Source organism: Akebia trifoliata, chromosome 3, assembly GCF_017979445.1.
Source record: "Akebia trifoliata isolate Shusen 1 chromosome 3, ASM1797944v1, whole genome shotgun sequence".
In the NCBI taxonomy this organism is placed as follows: Eukaryota; Viridiplantae; Streptophyta; class Magnoliopsida; order Ranunculales; family Lardizabalaceae; genus Akebia; species Akebia trifoliata.
Genome location: NC_141377.1, coordinates 50,852,778 through 50,880,052, shown reverse-complemented (window position 1 = coordinate 50,880,052; position 27,275 = coordinate 50,852,778). Strand labels below are relative to the sequence as shown.

Here is a 27,275-nt window from a genome sequence, read left to right as displayed (position 1 = left end):
TTTCTTCTCTCCATACTTTGCACTTTACTAGTTCTTCTCTAAATAGTTTTTTTATAATGCTTTTTTGTTTTATGAAGTTGGTGTAAGGATTTTCTTATTTATGGACTGAACTTTGATCGATAAAGTTGGTGTAGGCTTATCTTCTCTTGAGGATTGTAGAGGCTTTTTCTTCTCTTTATACTTGAAGTTGATAGGCTAAAAAGGAGACTTTTATCATGAAAGAGCTTTACTTCTTCTCTTAAGGAGGGCATGCGAGTTTCTTCTTGAAAGATGGACTTTTTGTCTTGTGAGAGCAAAATAATCTAGGATCTCTCAAATGGCTTTGGCTTCGTATTAACAAACATACGATGTAAATGACTTTAAAATTAGAATCAAGATCTAGAATAGTGTCCCGCTCCTATAGAATAGGAATGGTGTCTGTGTGACATCTTTTGGTAGATGTTTAAAACACATCGGGCTTTCTAATCAAGTAGTTTTTCAACATGGCATGAAGCCCAATATGTTTAATCTACCACAAAAAGTGCAACATAGACACCATATGGTGCTATAAGAACGAGACACCATTCTGGATGGCGACTTTACCTTAATGGGTTTAATTAATTGATCTATAAGCTAAATTTATTTTATTCTATATTTTTGTGGTTTAATTTTAGGGATTTTTGGTGGCCCCATTTCTCTCTTTAGTTGTAGAGTCCATGATCAAGTTATTTGAGTCTGGGGCCGACTTATATATATGATGGGTTTCATGGCTCAATCAGTGGTTAACTTTTCTTAATCGGCCCGTCAACCCAATGCAAGGCTTATAGGAGGACATTTCAAACATGTGGGCCCAATTTCGATTTGTGGCTTCTAAGGATTTTATTGTGATTTATGAGACCTATATAGGATCAATATGCTATTTATGAGAGATGGTAACCATTAGACAATTTATGAGAGATGTTTGACGAAGATTACGTTGGAAAATAATGGTTTTAATCCAATAATAAATCCAATTCTAATTGTTTTCTCACCTTAATCCCCATATATCATGAATACAGGACAGTGCCCATAATAATACAACTTAAAATACTTTTTGACATGAAATGCAGGAAAATTTTCCCCCAACTGAAAATATTTTCCTTTACCCACTCAAAGTTTCAGATTATGAAAGAGTCCAGATTCTGTATTTCTGGGAGTGGGTCCACCATCTCTTCGGCCTACTGTAGCACACTTTTTTGGGCTCAATTGGCCATGAACGTTTGGCCCATTCATTGATAGAACCTAGGGCTTAAAATGAGTTGGATTTTATTTGAAATCCGAGTGATCCGAACCCGATTTTTAGCGGATTTTCTTCAAGCATATCCGAATAAAAATATGGGTTGATGTCCCTTGACCCGAGTCGGATATGGATTCATCCCTATATCCATCTATATCCAAATGATGTATTATTTTTGTATGTTGTATGTTATATTTTTATATTTTTTAGTCTATCATTTGTCAACAAATGAGTATTAGGTGTAATGGTCAAAGATTCCTTTCAAAAGGGGAGAGGTCTTGTGTTCAAATCACATTTTTTATCTAACCCGACCGACTTGAATCAATTAATTCGGCACTCGGATTAGATCCGGATATGGATTTAATGAAAGTAAAAAAAATCGGATATGATTTGAACTAGTAGGATCTGGATTTGAACCGAAATTAAAAATCCAAATATGGATATGGGTAGACACATATCCGACCCAAAACTGACCCATTTTAAGCCCTAATAGCAACACACAAAATTAAATCAGACGAATTGCTTGATTTTTTTTTTTGGAACAATGATGAATGCACGCGGTCTTGTTACGTAGCTGATGTGGCAAGGGCACATGATGAAAATGATCTATGGTTCTGTGCCCTTGCCACGTCAGCTGCATACCACACTACGTGAAAATTGGAAAATTCGACATAAAATTTGACGGGCCAAGGCCCTCAAATTTTAGAAACTGAATTTTGATGGTCTAGGACTGTCGGAATTCTTGATGTTCCCAGATTTGACGGCTTAGAGCTGTCGAATTTCTCTCATCCTTCATTAATTTGACAGTTTCGGCCTGTGGGCTTAAACATCATCAAGTTTTATTGGGCCTGGCCCTGTATCCTATATAATCGGTGGTTTATGTATCTAGCAATCCTTTATGTGGGCCAACTCCTTACTGATTAAACCAGAAAGCTGTCCTGTCCCATAAACGTTGGTTCAATCATGGCCGTTTGTTTGTGCGACAAACGCTATTGAAAATTAAAGGTGATGGGTTTGGAACTCAACTTCAGGGAGTAGAGAATCAGAAAATTTAAAAGAAAATCTCTTCAATACTTTTCATAATATGATGTAAATTTTAATACATATAATAGCAACATGTAATCTTTACTTTGTACACACATGATTAAATACATTAACTGACTTAAATATATGACCCATTTAACTTAGGGGAAATTACTAAAGCAGTACTGAAATTACTAAAACAGCCATGTCTTTCAATATTTAAGAAAATAACATACCCAATTTCATAACTTTTTTTTTTACGAAAATGGTTTTCTCGTGAATGGTCATTGTAAGGACATTTTGATGGATTTACTTTTATGCACTTTCAGTTATGTAAGTTTACAAGAAGGCTGAAAAAGTAAAGAATATATAACCAGTTTGGTAAAATCACATAATTATGAAATTGGGTATATGCCTATTTTCGTACATATCATAAAACATGGCTGATTTAGTAATTTTTGCATAATAAAACACCTATATATATATATATATATATATATATATATATATATATACTAAAACAACATTGCACACATAATATAAAGCAATAATACCCAACCCCATGCTGTTAAGTTTTCCTCTGTTACTTGGATATGAAACCCCCAACCACAGCTGCAATCATAGCCGTTGGATCTCCAAGAATTGCAGAGACGATAACCCGAACTGCACCACCAGCAATCTGACAACACTTCTTCACCTTACCTCCTCTCCTCCTATGATGATTCTGCAAGGTTCCTCTAAGGCTTGGGATTCTTGTTTGTATCTCTCTGACTTTGTTCTCGTCCACATTAAGATACATAGCTTGCCAACTCTCTACAAGCAATTCTTTCACACATGACACATGAAGGTAATAGTTCTTGCACTCAGACCTATAAGACCAACCAAGTCCTTTGCCTCCGCAACGATGACACGCGCTAGAGAGCTTGAGACACAAGTAGAGATTGTGTTCTCCATCATCTAGGACTTGTGGGAGATTTGCACAGCATGGATGGAGATCAAAACCACATCTCTTGCAATGGTACACAAAGCCTAGAACATCATTCCTACATGCGTCACATATCCTTGTGACCGTGCCAGGAGCTCGATAGTAGAACTCAAATTCACATTTCTTGTAGAAAGGGTGGGTGATGATAGGAGGTGCCATGCCACATGCCTTGTGTAGGTCGAACTCGCATTGTTCACATTTGTATTTGAGGCCGATGCCAGCTTCCTTACACCCATCACAATTGAATGGGATTTCGGAGTATTCCAGCCTAAGATTGTGGTGGTGGGTGGGGTGAGAAATCTCTTTGTCAATCTTCATGGGTATGTTGGAATCCTTTTGTTTCAGTTATTCTCTTTGTTGTTAGGAGTGGAGAGATGGGTTTGTTTATATTGAGGAGGAAAGTAATTAGGAGGCTGTTTTGGATTTGGGTTTGAATAGTTAAAAACATAAAAAAGGGGTGTCCTAACATTCTTCTAAGCATCTACTTTGTTTAATAGTTACAAGTTGAGAATAACTTTGGTGGATTTGTGGGAACCTTAGAAAATGGAGTAGGGGGTTGAGTGAAGTGTCAAGAAAGTATTTGACAAAATCTAGTGCCAGAGAAGGGAAGTTTTTTCTCTAATTGTGTGATTAACGCCTCCTAATAGTTATTTGATAGTCTATTTTTACAAATATTCACAACTTATATTATTAATAAAAGTTTCCCAAAATTGTCCTTGATTACATTTTTCCTGACCATTTAGCACTTCCCAAGGCACATAATTTAGTGCATTGAAATAGAAGTTATAATTGGGTTTGTGACAAATTTGCTTCCAAGAAACAACACAATCTAGTTTTGTTAAAATATTTGTTCTCAATGTATACACCAACTTTGAAGTGAGCAAGTAAAAAAATCAAATTAAATCAATAGTAAGATTAGAATTACATATGGAGAGAGAAAAACTTATTTTGGTTTCTAACGTGTTCTCTAGTTTGAAGTGGTGTGCTTTATCTATATATAGGGTGACGTTCGGAGGTCAAAGAGAGCCAAACAAGTGCCAAACATTTTTTCAATGTATGAGTTAGAAAAATCAGCTCATTCCAAAACTTCTTACCACTACGTGAAAACTGGAAAATTTGATGAGCCAAGGCCCACAAATATTAGAAACTGAATTTTGACAGTTTAGGATCGTCGAAATTCTTGATATTCCTAGATTTGATGGCTTAGAGATGTCGAATTTCTCTCATCTTTCATTAATTTGATACTTTTGACCCGTCGAAAAAAAAAATTTTGACAATGAAAAATTCGACACCAATTTGACCTCTGTGTCTATCGAATTTTATGAAATTTGACAGTCCAAGGCTGTCAAATTTGGGTTTTTTTCACATTGTGTACCCCATTAAAAGTGGTTTACAAAAATAGAACAGTCCATGAATTTTCAACTTGTGAATTAGGGCTAGAAATTTTAGAATGAACAACTTGTGAATTAGGGCTAGAAATTTTAGAATGAACTGATTTTTGATGAGGATGATCTCTTTATCATAGAGATGAGAAGCGTTCAAAGGCCCTAAATATTTAGCTCTCTTTAAGGCCTCTGAATACTTCTCATATATATTTAATCAATTAAATTTAGGATACAAGTCCATTGGAATCGTGGTTTGGGTTAAATTTTTTTTTATCAGAATGGACATTGGGAGGTGTACTCTGGGTCCAGAAACTCATTTGGCACCTGTGGGCCTATTATATATTTAAGACCATAGATTACTGAAGGGCATTGCAAGTCATATTTCTTTTATTTGTTTCCATATTCTCTTTAACATTAATTTGATTCCACTTTTACTTTATGAAAGAAGAACATGAGGAATCGACTCAATAATACATATTTTCGATTATATTCGGATCTGTCTTTGGTAAAAGTGGGACAAACAAAATTGAACCATAAGAAAGTTGTAAACTGAACTCTCTCTCTCTCTGGTTCATTTCCCTTTTACAAGATAAAGTGAAGATGGTGGGGATCAAACCTCCAAAGCTTTAATTCTGAAAATTAAGTTTTATTTGCTCTCACAAACGACTTCTATATAGCAACTTGAGTAATTGGTTCATCCCAGCTAACAGCTTAATATATATATATATAGGCTTCATGAACAGGTCCATAAGGGAGCTTAATCAATCAAGAAAGAAGTTATTAGTAGAAGAATGAAAATTATCAGTCAAGCAGGAGATTGGCTAAGTACCACGTGGCATTTTTTTGGGAGGGGGGACTTCAATAATTTGAACTACATGGAGGGGCCAATATTTAGTCTGCTTGAGTTCAGGTACTAAGAAGCATAACTAATCTTTATTCTCTCTATCTTTTTCTTTTTTTTAAATGTATTTATTTATTTCTTTCTTTCTTTTTAACGAAGTTACCCGTTCTTTCTAATGGTATTGCCCTTGTTTTCATAAGGTATTACTAAGTCGCCCTCAGTTATGTTTTGTGCGAATTTTCATCTCTTAAATCTTAATCATCATTAGTTTGCTATGAACACTTAGCTACAGAAATGATGAATCTCCAATTTAATGTAACGAAATAGGAGATGTTTGGCTACAAGAAAACACTCACCAAATATGGATTATATATTTTCCTTGTTTATGCAATTAGCAGCCTCATTTTGCTGGAAAAAAAAATGCGTTTCCCACTTTCACCAATCTCATTTATTTATTAAAAATAAGATTAGTTATGTAAGGATTTCAACCAAAACCGACCCAAAATACAATTTGAGAACTTATGGGATGGTAGGCACGAGCCTCCTCTTTGGGATTAAGGTGGTAGAGGAGGAAAGACAATAAAATTGGAGGAATATTCTTGGAGAAGGGATTATTAGAATAGGAAAGACAATAAAATTGAAAGGATATTCTTAAAAGAGTCAAATTAGCTTTAGTAAGGATTTCACTCTTGATAAGAGATTTCTTGGGCTCACATTGTGGTATCCAAAAACATGATTTATTTGCTTTTGGGTTGTAGAGGACAAAATTCTATGAACTTTGGGGAAATTTTTTTTTTTTATAAAAAATTAAATTTTATTTTTGAATTTAAATTTTAAGTTTGGGAGTCATGTGGATGTTCGGTAGTTGTTCATTTTCAAAACCTTGGTTCAGCTTAAAAGAAATTATTTTTTGATTTTTTATATATGAGTTTTACGATGAAATTTAAAGTGTTGTGGTGTTGGATTATCAATGTTGTAGTCCATTTGAGCAAAATGACCCTTAGTAAGGTTTAAAATCTTACTATGTTAGTAAGGAAAGTATTTTACTTCAGAAAAAGGAAAGACAATAGGGTCCTGTTCGGCACCCAACCATTTACCCAACAATTTGCCCAACATGTTTTGTCCTACATGGGTTTGAAGTTTTGGAATAGGCTGATTTTTGGTGAGGATGATCTCTATGATGAGGAGATCATCCTCACTAAAAATCTGCTCATTCCAAAACTTCTAACCCCATCACAAAGGATTTACAAAAAATGGACGATCCACGATTTTTCAACTTGTAAATATAGGGTTGGAAATTTTGGAATGGGCTGGTGTTTTGTGAGGATGATCTTCTAACCGTGGAGATCATCCTCACCAAAAATCAGCCCATTCCAAAACTTCTAACCCATGTAGGACAGAACATGTTGGGCAAATTGTTAGGTAAATGGTTGGGTGCTCAACATTTCTCGAGACAATAAAGTTAAAAATTATTTCATGATCAAAATTAGATTAAATCACAACCACTCTTTATGAAAAGATAAAGAGAGGGATCCCACCATTGATTAGGTTTTTTCTTACGAAGGACGGCCCTCCCCATATAGTTAGGTTCTTTGTTAGCAAAATACTTGGTCATTATAAGAAATCTCAGCCCATCCATACTAGAAAGAGAGAAGAAGGTGAGTCTAGATTCAAGGAAATTAAAGAGAGTCAATGTCTTTAAACTCAAGGTCTCTATAAATTTATTCAATCGATCAAAAATCTATGGCTCAAGATATGCTTCCTAATAACTATTGTCTAATTATGTTTTCTTGAGATGCAATGGATTTAATGATTTATAGACATTGGTGATGATGAATAATATTAGATTGACTTTAAGATTCACACTTTGCTTATATGTATGTGTCTATGGAACCGTAGATGTTTTTTATCGGCCAAGGTGTGAATCCATGTAAATTTTAAAGCCACTCCAACATGATCGGGTGATGATTCAATGTCTCATCAAGCTCAAATCTATAGCACTAGTTCAAGGAAAAAAAGAAGGGAAAATTACTTCATGCATCCTTAAATAAATCTTACTGCTAAATACTGCTGAAGTACTTTTGGGCAGTAGCTTAAATGCTTAATAGTCCAATTAGTTAAAAAAATATTTCTTAATGTCCTCTAACCTAACCATAAGACACACTTCCCAAGATACCATTTTCTCGTTGCTTTTAACTTTAAAAGCTAAGTTTTTCAATGGCGATTACATTCCATTCGACGATTTGTGGTGGTGAATGATGAATGGAGAAGTATATACTCATAATTTCAAAGTTTTAAATGTAATTTTCAATCTACTTCAATAATTTGCAATAATGAATGATGAATAGAGAATGATATATTCATAATTTTGAAGATTTAATTGAACATTTGATCTGTTTGGCCACTAATATATGCATTTAAAGAAAAAGATTAATACTGACTGGAGTAAATTATCACCCAAAAGTTGGGGTTTTTTAAGAAATAATTTCCTATATCTTTCTTTTTGAAAAGTCATAAGTCCCTGTATGAGGGTACATTAAGTAATTTTTCAAGGGATTTTAGCAATAAGTCCCTATATCTATCTTTTTGAAAAGTGACATGTCCTTGTATCAGGGTGCATTAAGTAATTTTCCACAAAAAAAAAAAAAAATTCAGTAAAGACTAAATCCTCTCAACAAGGAACAGAAGCCTTCTTGAAACAATGGCAACTTTTGTAAATTTCAAGCCAAAGTGAGGCTGTATATTGTAAGTTCAATAAGAACAGTCGACTGGCTGCTTTGAAGTTCTTCAAACTTGAAAGCTTCTATGGAATTTTTTTAGAAAAAAAGGTGCCTCGAAGCAACAACATTTGGTATCTCAAAATAGAGACCAGAAATTACTCGGTTATTACACTTTAGTCCTTTTAACATCTTTAGGTAACAACGAGTATCCGATTCTCCTTCCTACTTAAATAAGGCAGTCGATATTAACAAGAGAGGAGCGTAGAAAATTACATTTTTTTTTTTAATTATTAGATTCTCAACATCAACTAGGCCTTTTTGAAAGTAGAGTATGTTAAGAAAACAAGGGCAATCGAATCAAAAAAAGAATCGAAATAAGACATAAATCACATAGAAAACACATAGATTTACGTGATTCCCATAAAATTGAGGAACATCCACGGATCACAAGAATTCTATTATAAAGAGAAAACTCACAATTACAGATTACACATTTTCACCAAAAACGAGAAATATATATACCCATACAAACCTATGTAGATGGGACCTCATGTGATCACCCGCCTTTTACTAATAGATATCAGAAAGTCCTTTGCCCCCTAAACCATTACGTCTTAAGTCCAACTCCATTTTTCTCCATCCTCCACATATACAAATGATGTTTCTAGTTTAGAAGGCATTAATTCTTATATAAACCTTATAGGATTAATGACATAGCTTGTTTAATGGATGGGTGGAGTTGAGATGGCAGAAAGAAATGAAGTTAATTCCAAAACTAGAGTTTACTTTGAGTGAAAAACAAACATAAAGAAATAGGGAGAGTGTATCTCATGGTGATATCGAAGAGAAAGTGCTCGTCTGTTATCAAAACAATCAAGACTTTGGAGGATATCGTGAAAAGTAAATGGGAAAATCTGGGGTTTCAGCTGCAAAGACACTCAATGTAAAGACTAAGGAATCAATCAACCCCACAAAAAAAAATGATTTGTTGAGATCATCTCACCTTATGTTTTACAGGTTGATAAGAAAGTATTTCATTGTAATGGATAGATAAGTTTTCTTTGCGTGTTAGACCCCCTCTCCTTTTTATAGCCCTAGGGAGAAAGTCCTCGTTGTCCGTCATCTTCCGTGGCAGTATCGATTGTCCTCACAGTTCCGTTGTTGCCGGCAACAATCTTAGCATCATGAGTGTTTACAAGATATCCCAAAGGCTCGCTCGAAAAGGATGTTATACCATACATTTTTACTCTACTCTGGTAGTCACTCAATTCACTATAGTAGTCCGTCCGGCTGCTCTTGCTGAGGAAGCCAAAAAAATGAAGCACTCAGTAGTGAGACGGTGATGGTGCGACACTGCTACATATAGATATAGAGTCTCTGGCCCTGAAAAACAAGATGCTATGCTAGACTTGAACCATTGCAAAGAAGTGAAAACCTTCTACACGGCACCATGTCAACAAGCAACATTTACACGCTGAAACGCTCCGAGAGTTCCATCTACACCCACCAAGCTCGCATGCTGACCAAGAAAGTATGCAAACTGAAAAAAAATTTCATGATGGAGAAACTTCCACGCTGCTACGTGTCACCATCCTACTAGTGATATGCCCAAGCCAAAAACACTAGGACCAAAGATCCTAACTCAAAAAAAAAAGATGAGAGATGAATGCAAAGGTACAAATTTATACTCTTATAAGCCGAAGTTCTGCTCAATTATTTACTGGCTTGATTTGTAGTATGTTTTCCATAAGAAATTACCATGGGCCAAAGAGTTCTTACACATTTTTGGAAGGTCAAGGAGTTCTAATACCATTATCACCGGATTGAAGAAGGAATGAGCAGAGAGCTGGAGCTGTCCCAAAAACACTATCTCGAGCATGAAAGCTCTTGACTACAAGGCTATAACAATGGGTAAAGTTTAACACCTTGAAGACGACAGATTTTTTGGGTGAAGTTTTTTATTCTGTCTTCTAACTTTAAAAATTATATTTTCTTCAACCTTCAAACTTCACGAAGAAGATAGGATTTTAGCGGACGTGAATGTTCTTTCAATAACAAAAGACATGGTTCTAGACATAATGGAATGGAAGAACATGATTCATTTAGTGAACCACAAAATCTTTGGGATAAGGCTTTGAGGATGATATACATCTTGAGTGGAGGAGTGTTGGGGTGCTGATTGTGCTCATGGCAGTAGTGTTAAGCACATATGAACTTGATGAGTAATTCAACATTCCAACTTTTTTGCATGTTTAATTTAAATGCAAAACGTTTACTTAGATTACATAACAATTACAAAGGATCCACCGATACATTTCAATCGTACTATTCATTGCTACAAGTTCTTTGTTCAAAAATGAAACAAAATGATGAAAATACATTGATAGAATGATTGAATAATAAAAATGTTCTATTCATTCCTTCTTCCACACATCCCCTCTGAACCCGACATCTGCAATTGGGAAAGATTCCAACTTCGGGCACCAACTAACATGCATGACTCTAAGCAATGGCATTGCTCGTTGAATTGCTACCCACTCCTCTTCCAAATCCGACAATGATTCAAACATAATGCCCTCCACCCTCCACACATTACCCAAAAATCTATGATCCATCTTTGCAAGGTTTCCCGACAAGATGGATACATATTGAAGCATAGGAAGTGAAATGGGGTTGAGCCATGTCGGGCTTATAGTCCCTGGAAAGAACTTGAGACAGAGTTCATGAAGTTGTTGAGGTGGGGAGAGTTTATCCAGCTTTGTTATGACATCATTACCATGACTGTCGAAGCAATTTATGGTTAGAAATTGGAGTTGTTGAAGGTTTAACAACACATTTACCTCGTCGTCTCCAACCTCATCACCCCACGTTATTCGTAATTTAAGTGTCCTGAGTCGGGTCATGCTCTTCAACTCTGAAATCCGACAACCGCCCAACTGATTTGGTCTCGCAGGTTTAAACCCCAACAGCTCTTGAAGATTTGAAAGCCTTCCCAACCCTTTCGGCAAATACTCCAAGGAACCGCAATTGCTTACGTCCAAGACAATCAGCTTCTCCAAGGTGGTGACGTATTGTGGGAGAATCTTCAAATTCTGACAGTAACTTAGATCCATAATTTGGAGGTTATGGAGCTTCTCCAAGGAATGAGGGAGTTGAATCAAAGGGTGGGTACTGCTTAAACTGAGATATGTAAGATGTTGGAGCGATCCGATCTGATCCAATAGACTCGTGAGATGAGCTTCGAAGATTGATTTTGAAATATCCAAGACCCTCAAGTATCGACATTGGCAGAACTTCTTCGCATCACTTGAAGCAACCTTGTTAACTTCACCGCTCCTAGTCGTGGACAACATAGCCCGCAACTTTGAACAAGTTTGAAGGCAACTTCCATCCATGTCATTTCTTAGGCCTAAACGAAGGAAATCCGTCCCATTTGATACTGAAAATGCGTCTTCCTTTGCCAATCTGATCGCCAAATCACGAACCAAATCATGCATTCTGCACGTATCGATCCTTCCACTATAAGTCTTATCAACCACTTCTATCAAACACCGATTCATCAATCCTGAAAAACAAGCTTCCCCGGCTTCTGTTTCTAACCTACCATTCCTCACTGGAACCAAACCTTCACCAATCCACCAATGCACCAATTGCTTTCTGGTTATCACACAATCTTCGGGATAGAGAGAGAAACAGAGGAAGCATGACTTGAGATACGAGGGGAGCTCGTCGTAGCTCAATTGTAACAAATCCTTCACCGACTCGTCATTCTCCACCAATTCATCACCGAAATTATTCGCAATTCGCCTCCACTCAGAGATGGATGGTTGTGTATAGAGCATCATACCCCCTACCGCTTTGATTGCCAGAGGAAGGCCTTTGCATTTCCCCACAATTCCCTTCCCAACGCTCTCCAATGCAGGGTTTTCACATTCACCTTGTGTAGCAGCAAATGCAATCTTACGAAACAACAACCAACTGTCATCTTCACTAAGGAATTTAGGTCGATGAGTTCGATCCTCAATCACACCCATTTTCCTCGCAACTATCTCCTTTCGAGTGGTGATTATAACACTGCTTCCGGTTCCCTTCGGTAGCCCTTCGGAAATCCGAAGCCACCACGAATTGTTTTCCTCCCACACGTCATCCATCACTAGAAGGTATCTCTTCCCTTGAAGATATTGGTTAATTTTTCTCAAAAGTAGATCTTCGTTATCGCCCACACACGCATCTCCCAAGTTCTTCAACATACTTCTCATGATTTGTTCTTCATTGAGTGTCCCCGTAACCGACACCCACATTCTCGTCTCGAAGTGATCTTCTACTTTTCTATCATTGAAAACCACCTTAGCGGCTGTGGTTTTTCCGACTCCTCCCATACCCACGATCCCAATTGCAAGTAAACTATGACGATTCGCTTCGAATAGCCAATCTTTCAATTTTTTCGTATCAGCTTCTAATCCAACAACTTGAGTATGGTCATAGAGGGAAGAACTCCATCGGGAAATCTGGTTATTACGAGCCTCCGTGAAGGGTGCTTGATCAAACAGTGGTACTCCAACGTAAGATGAGATGTTTTGTTTGAGCTTAGTGATTCTTTCATTGATTTTTTTAAGACACTTTTGGGTTCGAAATCTGAATGGAAGTTCCGAAGGTGAAAAGCACATCGAGGAACGAGGATTACTAGAACCTCCACTGGATCGAACTACACAATCCGCCAGTATGTCTTCGGCTGAATAAATCAAGTCTCGTAATTCGATCATTATTGTTCGAAGAGACTCTTTTTTCCTCTTCAGCTTTTCTGCATCTTTGAGGAAGCTTTGCATAAGCTGAAGCTCACTCTTCAGCTGCTTGAATTCGTCTTCGAATTCGAGTACAATACGTTTCCCTTCAACAAGAGCATTAAGTGATTTCTCCAAGAACACACCGACGACCGCATCCACCATGTCTTTTGCACTCTAGATCTTCCACAATTACTCTAATAAAACCTCAAGAAAACCCATTAACAAGAAATCAAAAATACAATTGAGAAACAATTTATCAACATTTTCTACTATATCTTCAAATCAATCTAGATATTCCAAATCTACTCTTCTACAACCTCAAGAACAAACTAATGTCTAATAGAAGAATAACCCCATAAACAAGAGATCAAACTACAATTGAGAAATAGTTTATCTACAATTTACGTAATTCATCACACACAATCCCCCAAGAGAAGAATTTAAGTTACAAACGTTGTTTAATTTCTGTGCTCTTGATGGATTGGAGGTATGAATTGAAAAAAGAAGATTAGATATACTTACAACTTGGATGTAGGAATGAGTAACAAATGCTTAGGAGAGAGAATATGCCTCCTTGGATCTTTTACTAGGTAGCTTCATATTTCAAATTTTTCTTTAATTTATGAAACAAGAGAACAAGGTGGACGCACCTAAGCAAGCGACTTTGACCTTATAATATGCTGAAAAGAGATTCTATTGGAGCCTCAACTTTTACTTATTACACCTAAATTTCTTAAATTACTTATCACACCCCTGTTAAAGATTAAAACGCACACTTCACACGTGACAAGGGTTTGGCTTAAATTATAATCTAAACATTATGACACTCCTTCAACAATTTCAGTAATCGTTTACAATTATGATTAGACTCATGTTAAATCATAAACCCAAAAAATAAAAATCTATGAATTAAAAGAGAGGGAGCTTCTATTGGCACCCCTGTTTTTATTTAATCTCAATCATTCACTTATATTTTTTTAAAATTTTAATTGACATGTTATAAATAAAAATTGTGGTTCCACTAGCAGCTCTTATTATTATTATTATTATTTTTTTTTTTAAAATTGAAAATAAGTTGCATACTTTCTTTGACCAGTCAATAGTTGTACACGTGGCAGTTACTTGTTTAACTTCAACTTCTTGGTGGAGTCCGGTTCCCCACATGGTTTACATGAGTTGAAGATTACTTGTATTGAAGTTGACTTTAAGAGAAATTACAGAAACTCCTTATTTATTTTCAATTTCCCTTGTATTAAAAGTATTTGATTGTATAATTATTGTTGGAGTCAGGGACCCCACACGGTTTACAAGAGTTGAAGATTACTAGTATTATTGGAGTTGATTTTTATAGAAATTACAGAAAACTGCTTATTTATTTTCTAGTTCCCTTGTATTAAAAGTCTTTGATTGTATAATTATTGTTTAATTGGAAATGGACCCGCACGGATTTGAGTAAGTTGCATTGAAGTTTCTTAAGCAAACTTGATTTAAGTGGTAGTTTTTCCTCATAAGCGAAGTTGAAAATTTAAGTTTGAGATCAACCAGTTGATGGCAAAAATAAAAAATTAAACTGTCACATGTCACCTTGAGATTCGTGGAATGTGAGATCCCCAACTTATATAAATCAGATAAATATGAGTCATGCTATCGAGACCTATTAATGCAGTGATATGCATCTCGAGAGAATCATTGGGGATGAACTCATGGACCAATAAAGAAAATTGAGACTCCACGCAACAACCGAGGAGCTTCACCACGGCACATTCTTGTGGTTCATTTGCGCCCATGTGTTTCATCATTGATGGATAAAAATAACATTATAACAGTGGTATAATCATAATTATCCTTAATACCTTACGGCCGACCTATCATGCTACAAATAAATGATGTAAAAATTTAGATAATGACCATTATAATGTTATATGTAACTGTAAGAGACTTGTTTTCAAATTTCTAAATTTAGTTTTTCAGAAATGTTATGTTATAATAGGGTCTTGTTCTTTCTGCCCCAAGGGTACACAGTAAAATGCATTAAATACACGTTGGGAACAAGCACTTTGGTAAAAATAATTAATTTTGGAGTGCAGTTTCAGTACAAAAATCAGATCCCTACGTGTATTTAATGCGCTTTAACATATGCACTAAGGGCACACATTAACCAAATGACTAGTGATTTTTGAACTCAACCTGACAGCGTGGACTGCGCAAAGAACCATAGATTCTTTCGCTTGAGATACACAACTGCAGATGTCAAGTCGATTGTGTATCCCGAGGGACATAATCTATGGTGTCAGTGAGTTTTTGAGTTTCCTTGTCAGGCAGCAGCCCTCTAACAAAATCTGTCAAAACATTACATTGAGTCCTACCTGATTTATGTGACACCATAACGTTAGAATGCCTAATAACAGCTATAACGGCCTGCTTTTAACCTTGGTATCAAATTGGGAACTCCTGATGCCAACACCACCATTCACCAATGCACTTCTCATAACTGATCTCGAGCCATCGTTGATGTTATGGAACTTATTTTCTATATGGGAAGATCGTACAACTAGAACAGGTCTATGAATTTGATAACATACATGTATAATCTTAAAAAGAGGTGAAAAAAAACTTGTGTACTTCGAAACTCCAAGTTAACTTCACACTTGAATGTCGTCTCATCTCCTCACGAGGATTCATTAATTTTTTTCTATACGTCTGAGCTCTTGTGCCACTTCCTTCATTGTTGGCCTTTCTTCCCAGTTAAATTTCAAGCAATTCAAGGCCAACATTGCACACGCGACCTCCTGCCATGTTCGAAGCTCATTCAAAATATTAGCCTTCAGAAATTGGTGAAGACCCTCCTCGTTACATACACCACTATTTACTTCGAATGTGGGACTAGATAAGTACTTCGCTATCACAGTAGAAACCCTCCTTTCAGCAAAAATTTCAAGCAACACGACTCCATAGCTGTAAACATCACTTTTCTCTGTATATTTTCTCGTAGCTATGTACTCAGGGGCAGCAAACCCAGATGAGCTTTTCACCCGACTTGATTCCACATATGTCTCACCTACGGGGATCAGTGTCGAGTACCCAAAGCCAAACAACTTGGCAACATAATTCTCATCTAAGAAAATGTTGCTAGACTTTATATTTCTATGAATGATTGGCTCAAAAGTGGCGGTGTGGAGATAGCAAATTGCGTCCGCTATTTCGATGGCAATCCTCAACCTACTCTCCCATGGCAATGATGGGTTAGTTTCTGAATGCAACTCCCTATATAAATATTGGGATAAACATCCATTAGAAGAAAATTCATAAATCAAAATCGGAATTTCGGTCTCCAAACAACATCCCAAGAGAGTCAACACGTTCTTATGGTTGATACGTGATAGTATGGCAGCTTCATTTATATACAATTTTGCGACCACAGCACGAGAACATCGCCTTCCAAACCTATACTTCTTTATAGTGACGTTTCTATTGTCATGGATTCCCTTGTAAGTGCTACTAGTACAAGTCTTACGTACAATTAGATTCGAAGCATAGTTGTTTGTCATGGTTTTGAGTCCTATTGCGGAGAAGGTCCGGATAGGCTTACCGTACCCTTCACAACAAGAAATCAGCTTCTCTAGTAGTAAAGCTCCATTTTTTTTGAAGAATTTCTCATGTTTACTTCCCCTGAAAGATCCATTTTCTAAGAATTGAACGTTCTCGAAACTGAAGCATGACCACATGTTGCTTAGACAATATATAGTGATTATAGTCCCACCTATATATGAATCCTGAAACATGCACCACAAAATTGCTCGAGACATCAATATACATGATTTAGAGCAAATAATGCACATAAATTTCCTAAACAACTATAACAAAATATAACAATACATGATTTCTACTAATGGAAGGCTGTGTATGTTGGAGAACACCTAGGTTTGGATGATCTAGAACATAGAAACCAAGTTCGGAAATGGCTATGGCAACTAATCGACAGAGGTCCATTTCAGTTAATTCAGATAAATTCATAAAACTTGCGTAACGAATTTGAGAAAATTCTGTCGATCATACAAATGATGTTTTCGATTTGCTTCCGAAAATCCATCATCTTAAACCTCCTTAAAAATTCAATATATTGTTCATGAGATTTGAATGTTGAAGAAAATAACATTTTGAGGATGAATGGTGAAAATGTTGCCATATATATTCAGTGATTAATTGATATATTGCCAATTATTTTGTAAATTCAGATAATTTTGTGTGTGTGGTCTAGAAATAACAAAAACAGATTACTAAGAGATGTTTATGATATACTTGAATAGAGACTAATAAACTTAAGAACAAGAGTAGAAAATTCATTTGTACATAAAAGAATCACACAAGAATATATATATATATATATATATATCCATGGCCTGTCGTTGAAAGTGAGTACTTCAATTCTCAAAGATACAACAAACCATCAATGAAAGAAGAAGAAGCAGCTTAGAAAGCCTACTACACATTCGCTTCATGTTGTGGGCTTTTCGATCCCTGGCATAGATAAGGCTTCATGAAAACTGGATGACAACAACAACTCCATTTCTTCTTGTTGAATCCGACCATGATTTTTGTCCATTTCGGATTTAGTAAACAAGTCTGCGGTACCTCCTAGAAGCCGTGCACACACAACACCCACTTAATAAAAGTTTGAATCCACCCCTCACAATTCACTAAAATCTATTTTAAATGCTGAGGGCATTTAATATTTAGATTTAAATAACTTGTTTGAGATAAATGCTTTGACAATCAATGCAAACACGTATTTATTATATAAAAGATCAACATACCCCTATCTTTTTCACTAAAATGCAAAATGGATAGGGGTATTATGAAAAAAAAAAATATGTTGGAGAATGCTAATGTGTCATGATGTCTTAGATGTTAGCATTCCCCATATATATATATATAATGAGAGAAGACGGAATAGAACTGATTCGACACCAAAATTTGTATCTACAAATACTCTCATCTTTATATTTAAATTTAATATAATCAAAGGTCATTTGGTCAAAATAAAAAATAAAAATTGAAACCCATGACCCTATCATCAATGAGATAATGTTGAATAGGCGTTTAAGTGTTTGTTGACACCATAATTTGAAAAATCAAAAATACCCCCACATTTATATTTAACCTTATTATTAGTAAGGACATCTTTGTCAAAATATTACACTACAATATATTTTTTAAGATTATAGAAATAATCTTTTATTATGTTATCATCAAAATCGTCTTAATTAATATTTTAAATTATAAAAAATCTTTACAATATATTAAATGATAAAATATGATTTAATTAGATTATCTATTTATATATTTTTTTTAAATATATTTTTATAAGTCATTATAAATATATTTAAAAAAATTTTACCATGCATAAATTCTAAATTTTGAAAGATCAGATCCTTTTATAGGCTTCATCCTCATCTCCATATTGAGAAGTTTCCTAAGGCTAAGATCATGGTTAAGATCCTTTTTAGTTATGAGCAAGCGTTGGTATCCACCTTTGGCACCCTCACTAGGGTGGAATTAAGAATTTCTTGTAGGGGGAAACTATAGTTAGTGATAAGTTGAAGAGTTTGAAGATGACTGAATTTAGGTAGAAAATTCAAGGGGTATTTGTTAGAGGTTGAAGAAAAGGGTATTTAGATAATTTCTCATTAGTCAATGAAAAAAACTCAAGTCATCTAGACAATGTCATAGGGTTGCCCAAATATTCACCAAAAATCGCATTTATGCACCATTAACCTTGGTCTTTTCTAATAGACTAAAGCAAATTGACCCTATTACTCTCGACTTCAACTTGAAATCAAAAGCACTTAGATTTTTGTTCATAGGACGAATCATCTTCAAGCTCTTGGGTTAAAAAGATAATCCTAACTTTCAGTTTTAATATTAATATACTTTAACCTTTTACGTCTAAAGATTTCTCCCATATCGACTAAGCAAGGGTACCATTATTATGCATCAATTTCTCGTATTTGAGAAAGAGTCCTTCCCCTAGACTAAATGGATAAATACACACAAAAAAAACTGTTATTGGCATCCTAACTTTTACTTAATACACCTTAAGTAAAAAAGAAATAAAGAAAATGAGTGAATGATTGAGAATAAGTAAAAGTTGGGATCTCTTATTTTATGTTTATTAGGTTTTTTTTTTATTTTTTTGGGTTTTGGATTTTATATGAGTCTAATAATAATTGTAAACTATTGAAATTTTTTGATTGAGTATTATAATGATTTGTATTGTTGAGATTTATAATTTAAGCCAAACTTTTGTAATATTTGAAAAGTGTGTTTTTATTTTTATTTTTTAATAGGGGTGTAATAAGTAATAGATGAGGTGTCTATAACAGCAAAATGATCCAAAAGAACATGAAGATATGATATGATCCTAGGGCCCAATCCATCCCCATCGACCTATACGTGGATGTGTCATGCTCCCATCCCATCAAGTGGACCACCAAAACCAATCTACCACCGTCTATAGCGGAGGAGACACGTGGCCCTTCTCTAATGGATACAGAGAACCGTGTTTTATATCAAGGCAACGTGTCTTTTGCGTACGACTACGACCAGCCGTACGTTCGCGCTTAAATGTTCCATCGTGTCAAAGACACAAGTAATCCTCTCACGATAACATTTTTTTTTAATTATTATTGGACAATGCATCATAATTCATATAATGAGACACGAGTTTGTTAACCACACCCCAATTGGGCCCACTCATGAATGATGCAGTTCATCATATCATATCTTGTTAGGTCTATACTTTCTATTAGTGATACAGGAATGAATGAATGAATATAATTGAATCAATCACCTAGAAATCGATCGAATCCAAGTAATATAAAATTTGAAAATTGAGGTATTAAAAAAAATAAATCTCCACACATCCCATCTCTGCATCAAAATAGGATGGGACGACACCCATCAAACAAACTACTTCTCTTTTTTTTTTTTTTTTAAGATCAAAATACCCTTCCACATCCAAAACAATTATGGTACTCGTGCTACATTGGATTTGACTGATCTGTGTTATTTTTTTTTCACTCTTTTCTGCCAACCACCAAACAGGTACGTAAAATGTGAGAGAACATGTATATATCTAGACCTGATCAAATTGTTATCGGTCAGATTTGGATCCTATTATTGAGATCCAATCCACTTCTTTATCAGATTAGTTCTGGGTCTAGTCAGATCCTTATTGAATTGGGGCCTCATATCTACCCAATCCGATGAGAATCCATTGAAAATCCTCACCACCATCAATAATAATTATAAGAATCGATTTGAAAACAGGGTGGAAGGAAATCACCCAATCCACCAAACCACATCTAATTCTGTTCAACGCCTTCCTTCCTTCCCTCCTTCCCTCCCTCTCTCACTACACAAGCACCCACTCAATTTACATTGATTCCAAAGTCCAAACTGGCCTTCAACAGCATCCATCCATCCATCGGTGGTGGTGGTGGTGGTGGGTCTTGACTTAAAAACCTTTAAGCAACACCAATAAATAAATATATGCACAACCATAAAGAGATGATACTTTATTATCACTAAAAAATATACTTGAATAAATATTTTCTTTTTTTTTTTTAAATATATATTCTGCAGTTCTTGATCCTGATCACACAAACAACAATCCGTGGTCATAATTCATTCTTCCCCAACCTTCATCATGCTTTCCACATCCCATTCTTCTCCTTTTCATTAGTGTACAATCAGACTCTCTCTCCATCTCTCTCTCTCACATACAAAAGAAAACGCAGATATCTTCAAGTATTTTGCTTCTCTTTCTTCAAGACAACATGGAAACCCCTATGGAATCAATTTAACCAACCCATCTTACAAATGGCTATAAATTTTCCAAACTCAAAATAGCCCACATCAAGGGTTAGTGAAAAGAAACAAGCAGCTAGTTATAGTGTGAGAGCTAGGGCTCCATCTATATTTGCTTCCTTTCCCTTTTGTTCCATATTCTTCTGTTTTTCTTTTACTTTTGGTCTCCCAAAAGAGCTTAAATCGTACCAAAATTCAAATTCTCCCACTTGAAGGGATCGACACGACCAATGTCTGGGGCACCTCGGAGAAACAAGCACACACAAACACAAACAGCAGCAATTGCAAGCATCGAATGGATATAAGGACGGTGAAGCAACCCTTGGGTACCTGATATCCGCTTGTAATGCTTTGTCATCACAGTGGCACACCTCGCACAAGATCTCGGCCCTTGCAATGGTTGGACGCTCAGCCTCTCAGTCCGACCTAATGAGATTTCATCCGTAACTGATATAGAAACCTGGCCATGTTTCCTGTCAACAAGCTTCCGATCCACCAAACTGTTGTATTGGTGGTTATTCCTCATCAAGGCATAAGCAAATGGAGACTGCCCATTTCCATCCAGTGAAGTATTCCAGCAGGTCAACCCAATCTATACAAAAAATTCATCCAAAAAAATTTCAGGAAAATCAGTGTAAAATATTCAGAGCTGTTCGTATAAATGTAAAATTCAATTCAGATACCTCTTGAGGGTCATTCGTTAAGGCATCCACCATGTTTTCTGAATCATGCATACAAGCAGCTAAATGTAGAGGTGTAAAACCACTAGGTCCTGTTTGATTTGGGAAGAAAAGGTACTTAATTGAATCGTTATTACTGGTGGTAAGAGAATATTGAATGAGCAAGTTGACCATATTCTTGCATTTCCGCTTCACTGCCCTGTTAAGGAGGTGAATCTCCGAGAGTGTCTCAAAGGCTTCCCGTGATAGGCCATCCTCTCCTGAATTTCCTTCCACTAATATGTCTAGGAGAGTTTTAACAAGAGCACACCAGTCTCTGTCAACGGAAAATGTTAAGAGAAATTTAAACCGGGTAAGGGAGAAATCCGGACCATCACGCTTGGAAGCGATGTGCTTCCCTTGAAACAACCATCCAAGTTCGTTTAGGAAGTGCAGGACATCCTCCCTTGACTTTGGTGGCCCGAAATCCTGAATTTGGTCTTCTGAAATGACATCACCCACTGTAGTATCTCCCTCCAACTGTGACTCAAGAAGCCTCAATTCTTGACAGATGGTAGCATCAGCAATAATAACAGGGAAGCTGTTCCCTTTGAAACCATTCTCTACCTGACCATACAATTAGTGGAGATGTCAACCACCATATGATTTCTAAAGGATTTATTTAGACAATAGATATGGGTGAGATTGATAATAGTTGGCCGTCGATGCTACCTCTATGAAACAGCGACCTAGGACGTCAGGAGCTCCACTGGGGACTTTGAAACTTTCCGAGCTCGTATCATCGTATGTAGTTCCCACTGATCCTATAACATTCTTTGATATGTATCCTCCCATATACGTGCAATGAATCCTGCAAATTTAAAATTTTCATCTCCCAACATATATAAATAAAAAAAATTATAAAAATTATAAAAAAAAAAAGGGAAACTTCTATGCACCATTTCATACAAGAAACACGCACAACTTACTTGGTGCCTGGTACAGTCAGATTTCGACCTCTCAACACAAGAGAAGTTTCCTGTCCACCCACAACTGCCAAAGGTGACACGGATATTAGCTCTGGGGTACTCCAGGTTCTCCACGATTTACACAGACGGATCTTGCCTGAAGATTGATTGTAAGCACAGCATTAGAAAAGTTATATTAATAGACAATAGAAAAAAAAAAAAAGTCTCCGAGTTGCCAACTTCGACCCATTTTAGGTCCCCTTGCTCTTTTCAGTCTCCAGATGCTATGAAAATCCCCATTGGAACAATACTAAGATCAAGGTACATAAGCCTAAAACAAATAACTAAATTAATTAAACATATGAGGAATAATCCATAAATAATCACCATCTTTATGTGATGCCAGTAGTCTGTCTGTATGAACCAAAAACCTTCCATTTCTCCAAAAATCTGAATCCGAATCCTGAACTAGCAACTTGACACGCTGAAGAAGGTCTTGTTTGAGCTGAAATCCAAGACACACCCTGCCAGTGGTCAGGAAAAAAAGGCTATAATATGAATACCCATTTATGTTAAAAGCATCACTTTACTTACTTGCTCCCAGGCCATGGCAGACATTGATATATAAATCGATAAAATCACACAACCAGGTCTAATGTAGCTCTCCATTTCTGAGGGGCTGTGAGCAAGCCAATTTAATATCTGAAAGAAGGAACAATCAAAGTAGTTAGGATTTCAAAAATCAGAATAACTTGATAATCAAGTGCACAGCCAAAAGCAAGTTTATTTATTAACCAAGGTGGCACCTTAAAAAACACCATCTTTCCTTACCTGTGTCCTTAGTGTTGAAGGGAGTTTACTTGGGTCTTTGTCAAAGAGTTTAAAAATGATACGCCCAGTCCGATCCTGCAGAGAAGCAAAACGCAGCCATTTCAATCCCACAATAACAGCATCAAAGTTGGGAAGGAACAGAACACAACATAAATACAGAAAAATCTAAGACAGAACAGGTTTCAGTGGAACAGAATTACCTGAGCATCAGAGTTCGAACTAGAAGGGGACTGATCTGACCCAGAAGAGGAAGTGTAGCCAGCTTGCCAAGTTACATTTTGAACTGACCTATTCTCAACTTTTCTATTCGGCTCTTTAAAGAGCTCCAAAGATGAGCACCAACCACCACGAGTAGTACTGGCCTCAACTGTCCCATTATCCTCACCACTGATCGACGAACTTTCATGTTTCATAATTTCTGATTCAGCCTGAAGTGGAAACAGTTTTTGCACAACAGGAGGTGAACATGAAGGAGACCTCTCTTCCATGGGATTGCTACTGTCAGAGGAAAAGTATTTTCTGGAAGACCCCAGCTTTGGTGGGCTTTCATTCTCAGGCGAGGAATTAAAGAGCTGCAATGGAATACTTGATCGAGCTTCTTGTATCTGGCAACTCGAAGCATCTACTGGGGATTGATATGTAGTGGTCCTTCTCTCTCCAACTGAAGGGAAGCCAGGAATTAGTTTCTTCTGTAAATTGAAACCAGTGGCCGGGTCAAGGCAGTTCAACTTGGTGTTATTATCACCGCTGTGGCGAATACACTGAGACAGAGCAGCAAGGGCATCAGGTGAAGACGAAGCCAGTGCAGCTGAAAAAACTGCAAGCAAGTCCATGGTTGATGGAGCAGATGTGTTTCCATTCGTTTTGTTCGGCTGTTCTGAAGAAACTTGTTGTGAAACATTCAGATCGAAACCTCCGGGTACAGGCGGCAACCTTGCAGCAGAGTTGGCAGTGACGGGTAATGAATTTACCTTACTAAGAATCTGGATTAGCCGGTCTCTATCAGGTATTGATGCACCATTGGTAGTTTTTTCTCCATTGTTCCCTGTAATTCAAACCATTTATGTTCCAAAAAAAAAAATCATGGGAGATGGACAAGTGTACATGGGCCGATGTGATAAGAAAAGTCTCCAACTCACCTTGTAGACCAGCTAAAATGGTCAACAGATTGACGACATCAAAGTTACCACTGCCGGTGTTATCTGGGACTCCAGGAAGTAACATCCGAGACGAAACATCTTCTGGTTGGGTTTTTCTTCTTCGCCGGTTATGCCCTGCAAGCCTACGCCTGCAGCTTCTCTTTCCCTCGTCAAACTCTGATAGAGGATGAAACCTGCAAAATAGAAACAGAACTTCAGCATGGGTTCAAGTATAACAAAGCACCAAAGCCATCATTTGGATGAGACCATGTAAAAAAAGAGGTAGTAGGGGATCAGAATATCGAAAACTTACCACATATTTCAACAACAACAACAACAACAAAAAATCAACGGAGAATCTACATAACCCACTCTAGCTCTAACCTACAAATGCAAAACCAGAAGCAAAGATCTCCCAAAAATAAGATCTAAGACGCAGACAAAAAGAACTTTGAAGGCATAAAATGTTCAACCCAACAGAGCTTAGGAGAAACAAAGCAAAAAAACCCACATGAATTGATAAGTTCTGCTAAAAAATTGCTTATTACCTACTACAATAAGAACCTTGAAGGCATAATATTTACAACCCAACAGAGCTTAGGAGAAACAAAGCAAAAAAAACCCACATGAATTGAGGAGTTCAGCTAAAAAATTGCTTATTACCTGTTACAATAAGAACTTTGAAGGCATAATATTTTCCACCCAACAGAGCTTAGGAGAAACAAAGCAAAAAACCCACATGAATTGAGGTGTTCTGCTAAAAAATTGCTTATTACCAACTACAATAAGAACTTTGAAGGCATAATATTTTCAACCCAACAGAGCTTAGGAGAAACAAAGCAAAAGCCCACATGAATTGAGGAGTTCTGCTAAAAAATTGCTTATTACCTATTACAATAAGAACTTTGAAGGCCTAATATTTTCAACCCAACAGAGCTTAGGAGAAATAAAGCAAAAACCCACATGAATTGAGGAGTTTTGCTAAAAAAATTGCTTATTAGTATTACCTACTACACTGCTGGCAAAACCTCTGCATCTGATTTCCCACAAGTGCCTTAGTGGTCTTGCTGTGAACCTCACACACTTTATGCCTACGATGATAATCCTTCGCGTTAGACAAATCTCCTCTACAGTCATCAACCTGGCACATAGGATAGCTACCACCTCCACCAGGAGATCCAGATCGAACCCGTTTGTTGGGTCTCGAAACGGGCTCATCAACAGAATACAAACCACCGCCAAGCTTCAAAGTAAGATTCTCACCATCTTCATCCACAGTATTCTTCTTCGAGCCCAGAGGCTTCAAGGGTTCTTGCCCTTTCTTTTTTTGACCAAATCCCAAGTGCACAACCTCAGCTTCTGATGGTTTGGCCACAAATTTGTCACAATCCCAATCCCAAACCGTAGGGTTCCAATTACTCTTTGTGTTTTGGAATCTCTGCTGCTGCTGTTGTTGTTGCTGCTGCTGCTGCTGAAAATTAGGGTTTTGCCATGGTAGATCACGCTTCTTTGCCATCGATGCCACTTCGCGAAAACCACCAGGAATTGCTTGGTGGATGAAAAATGGATGAGCGACTTGCGCACCTAGTTCTTCCATTTACCGAAACCCTAAATCACAGAAAAATTTGAACCCCCCAATTCTTCCAATACTCACTGGAACCTATAAATCTACAACAATTAAAATCGAAAATTAGGATAAAAATTTACAAATTCAAAACAAAATAAGGTGATTTGTTCTGTATCACACAAAAATGAACCCCTAAATCATCAAGTACTATGAGAATCGTTCCTCAAACGAAATCTGATGCAGAGAAACAAATCTTTAATTAAACAAACTTGATCTCTTTTATTAAAAAAATCTTTAACAATCCTGACTTCTCAATCAAAAACAGAACATTAAAAAGTTGACAAAGAAACAAAAGTATCAAAATTATTCTAAACTGAAACTTCAATCTTCGTCGAAGTTGGAAAAATCTACATCGAGATCTTTGACTGTTTCTTGTTTTTTGTTGTAAAAATCTCCTGAAAATTAAATTGAACTAAAAATAAATAAAATTAAAGATCGAATCTTGAAAATTCATAGATGGTACTCACCAATAACCAGATCTAAAATTAGAAAAGCGCCGACTTGAACATTTAGGAGACGAAAGATGTTTCTGTAATTTCTTCTTCATGACTTTCCCCTTTGTTTCTGCTTTGTTGTTGGTAGAAATGGTAAATATCAATTGAAATTAAGGGCTTTTTGTTAGGTTTGTCTCTTGGGTTGGCCCCGCAAGTGATGAACAGGGCCAAAAACGAAGAATCGGACACCACCTTCAATTATTTCCTAGTAGTGCTTAGAGGAATTTCTCTCTCTTTGTCTCACGATGGATCTTTTCTTTCCATCACTTTATTTCATGTTACTTCCTTTCTGTTTAACAAGTCATCAAATGAAGACTCCTATGATGCTTCACCAAATCTCAACCTACTCCACAATTCACATGAACCCACCCTCCCTAATTACCAAAATACCCTCACTTCTATAATTAATGACAAAAGAGATTTATTTACTTTATAAAATTACAAATTTACCCCTCCCAAATAGATCTTGAATATTAAAAACTAGAAAAAAAAAAGTTTATGTGTGGATATACCTCTCCCACAAGCACAAGAGTAAAAGTTTAATCTCTTCCGCAAGAGCAAAAAATCTCTTTGCGAAATGACAGATTCTTGAAGTTTCTCAATAAAGAATAAAAAATCTCTTCTCGCAAAAACAAAAACCCATCTAAACGTTTACTAACTCCCGCAGGAGCAAAAGTCATCAAGAAACTCTATCT

General features: G+C 36.4%; 3 protein-coding genes and 1 pseudogene across 3 annotated transcripts; all 4 read right to left on the bottom strand.

Moving 5' to 3' along the window:
* Window positions 1-2,326: 2,326 nt before the first annotated feature.
* LOC147407767 (protein VACUOLELESS GAMETOPHYTES-like) lies at window positions 2,327-3,670 on the bottom strand. Its single transcript, XM_086432858.1, has one exon. The coding sequence runs from the start codon at window positions 3,579-3,581 to the stop codon at window positions 2,862-2,864; it is 720 nt and encodes a 239-aa protein (XP_086288984.1). The 5' UTR covers window positions 3,582-3,670; the 3' UTR covers window positions 2,327-2,861.
* A 6,754-nt stretch (window positions 3,671-10,424) lies between these two features.
* On the bottom strand, window positions 10,425-13,658 carry ZAR1 (HOPZ-ACTIVATED RESISTANCE 1). The gene is made up of 2 exons (XM_086436510.1): window positions 13,516-13,658; window positions 10,425-13,187 (listed from the first exon to the last, which is right to left on the bottom strand). Exon 2 carries the CDS (start codon window positions 13,153-13,155, stop codon window positions 10,624-10,626), a length of 2,532 nt encoding a protein of 843 aa, XP_086292636.1. The 5' UTR covers window positions 13,156-13,187; window positions 13,516-13,658; the 3' UTR covers window positions 10,425-10,623.
* Window positions 13,659-15,674: 2,016 nt separating this feature from the next.
* On the bottom strand, window positions 15,675-16,541 carry LOC147407765 (wall-associated receptor kinase 5 pseudogene; annotated as a pseudogene).
* Window positions 16,542-20,555: 4,014 nt separating this feature from the next.
* LOC147407764 (squamosa promoter-binding-like protein 14) lies at window positions 20,556-26,866 on the bottom strand. Its single transcript, XM_086436509.1, has 11 exons — window positions 26,554-26,866; window positions 25,467-26,127; window positions 24,460-24,653; window positions 23,521-24,365; window positions 23,321-23,395; window positions 23,084-23,191; window positions 22,877-22,994; window positions 22,511-22,646; window positions 22,254-22,392; window positions 21,546-22,148; window positions 20,556-21,454 (listed from the first exon to the last, which is right to left on the bottom strand). The coding sequence occupies exons 2-11, from the start codon at window positions 26,054-26,056 to the stop codon at window positions 21,041-21,043; spliced, it is 3,222 nt and encodes a 1,073-aa protein (XP_086292635.1). The 5' UTR covers window positions 26,057-26,127; window positions 26,554-26,866; the 3' UTR covers window positions 20,556-21,040.
* Between the last annotated feature and the right edge of the window lie 409 nt (window positions 26,867-27,275).

Bases quoted from the DNA above. Each gene is read 5' to 3' on its own strand.
- LOC147407767 (XM_086432858.1), bottom strand. From the start codon at position 3,581: ATGAAGATTGACAAAGAGATTTCTCACCCCACCCACCACCACAATCTT.
- ZAR1 (XM_086436510.1), bottom strand. From the start codon at position 13,155: ATGGTGGATGCGGTCGTCGGTGTGTTCTTGGAGAAATCACTTAATGCT.
- LOC147407764 (XM_086436509.1), bottom strand. From the start codon at position 26,056: ATGGAAGAACTAGGTGCGCAAGTCGCTCATCCATTTTTCATCCACCAA. The intron at 22,995-23,083 runs GTAAGTAAAGTG...CTTGGATTTCAG, and splicing joins CTGCCATGGCCTGGGAGCAA to CTCAAACAAGACCTTCTTCA. The intron at 22,149-22,253 runs GTAGCATCGACG...TTGTATGGTCAG, and splicing joins TAGGTCGCTGTTTCATAGAG to GTAGAGAATGGTTTCAAAGG.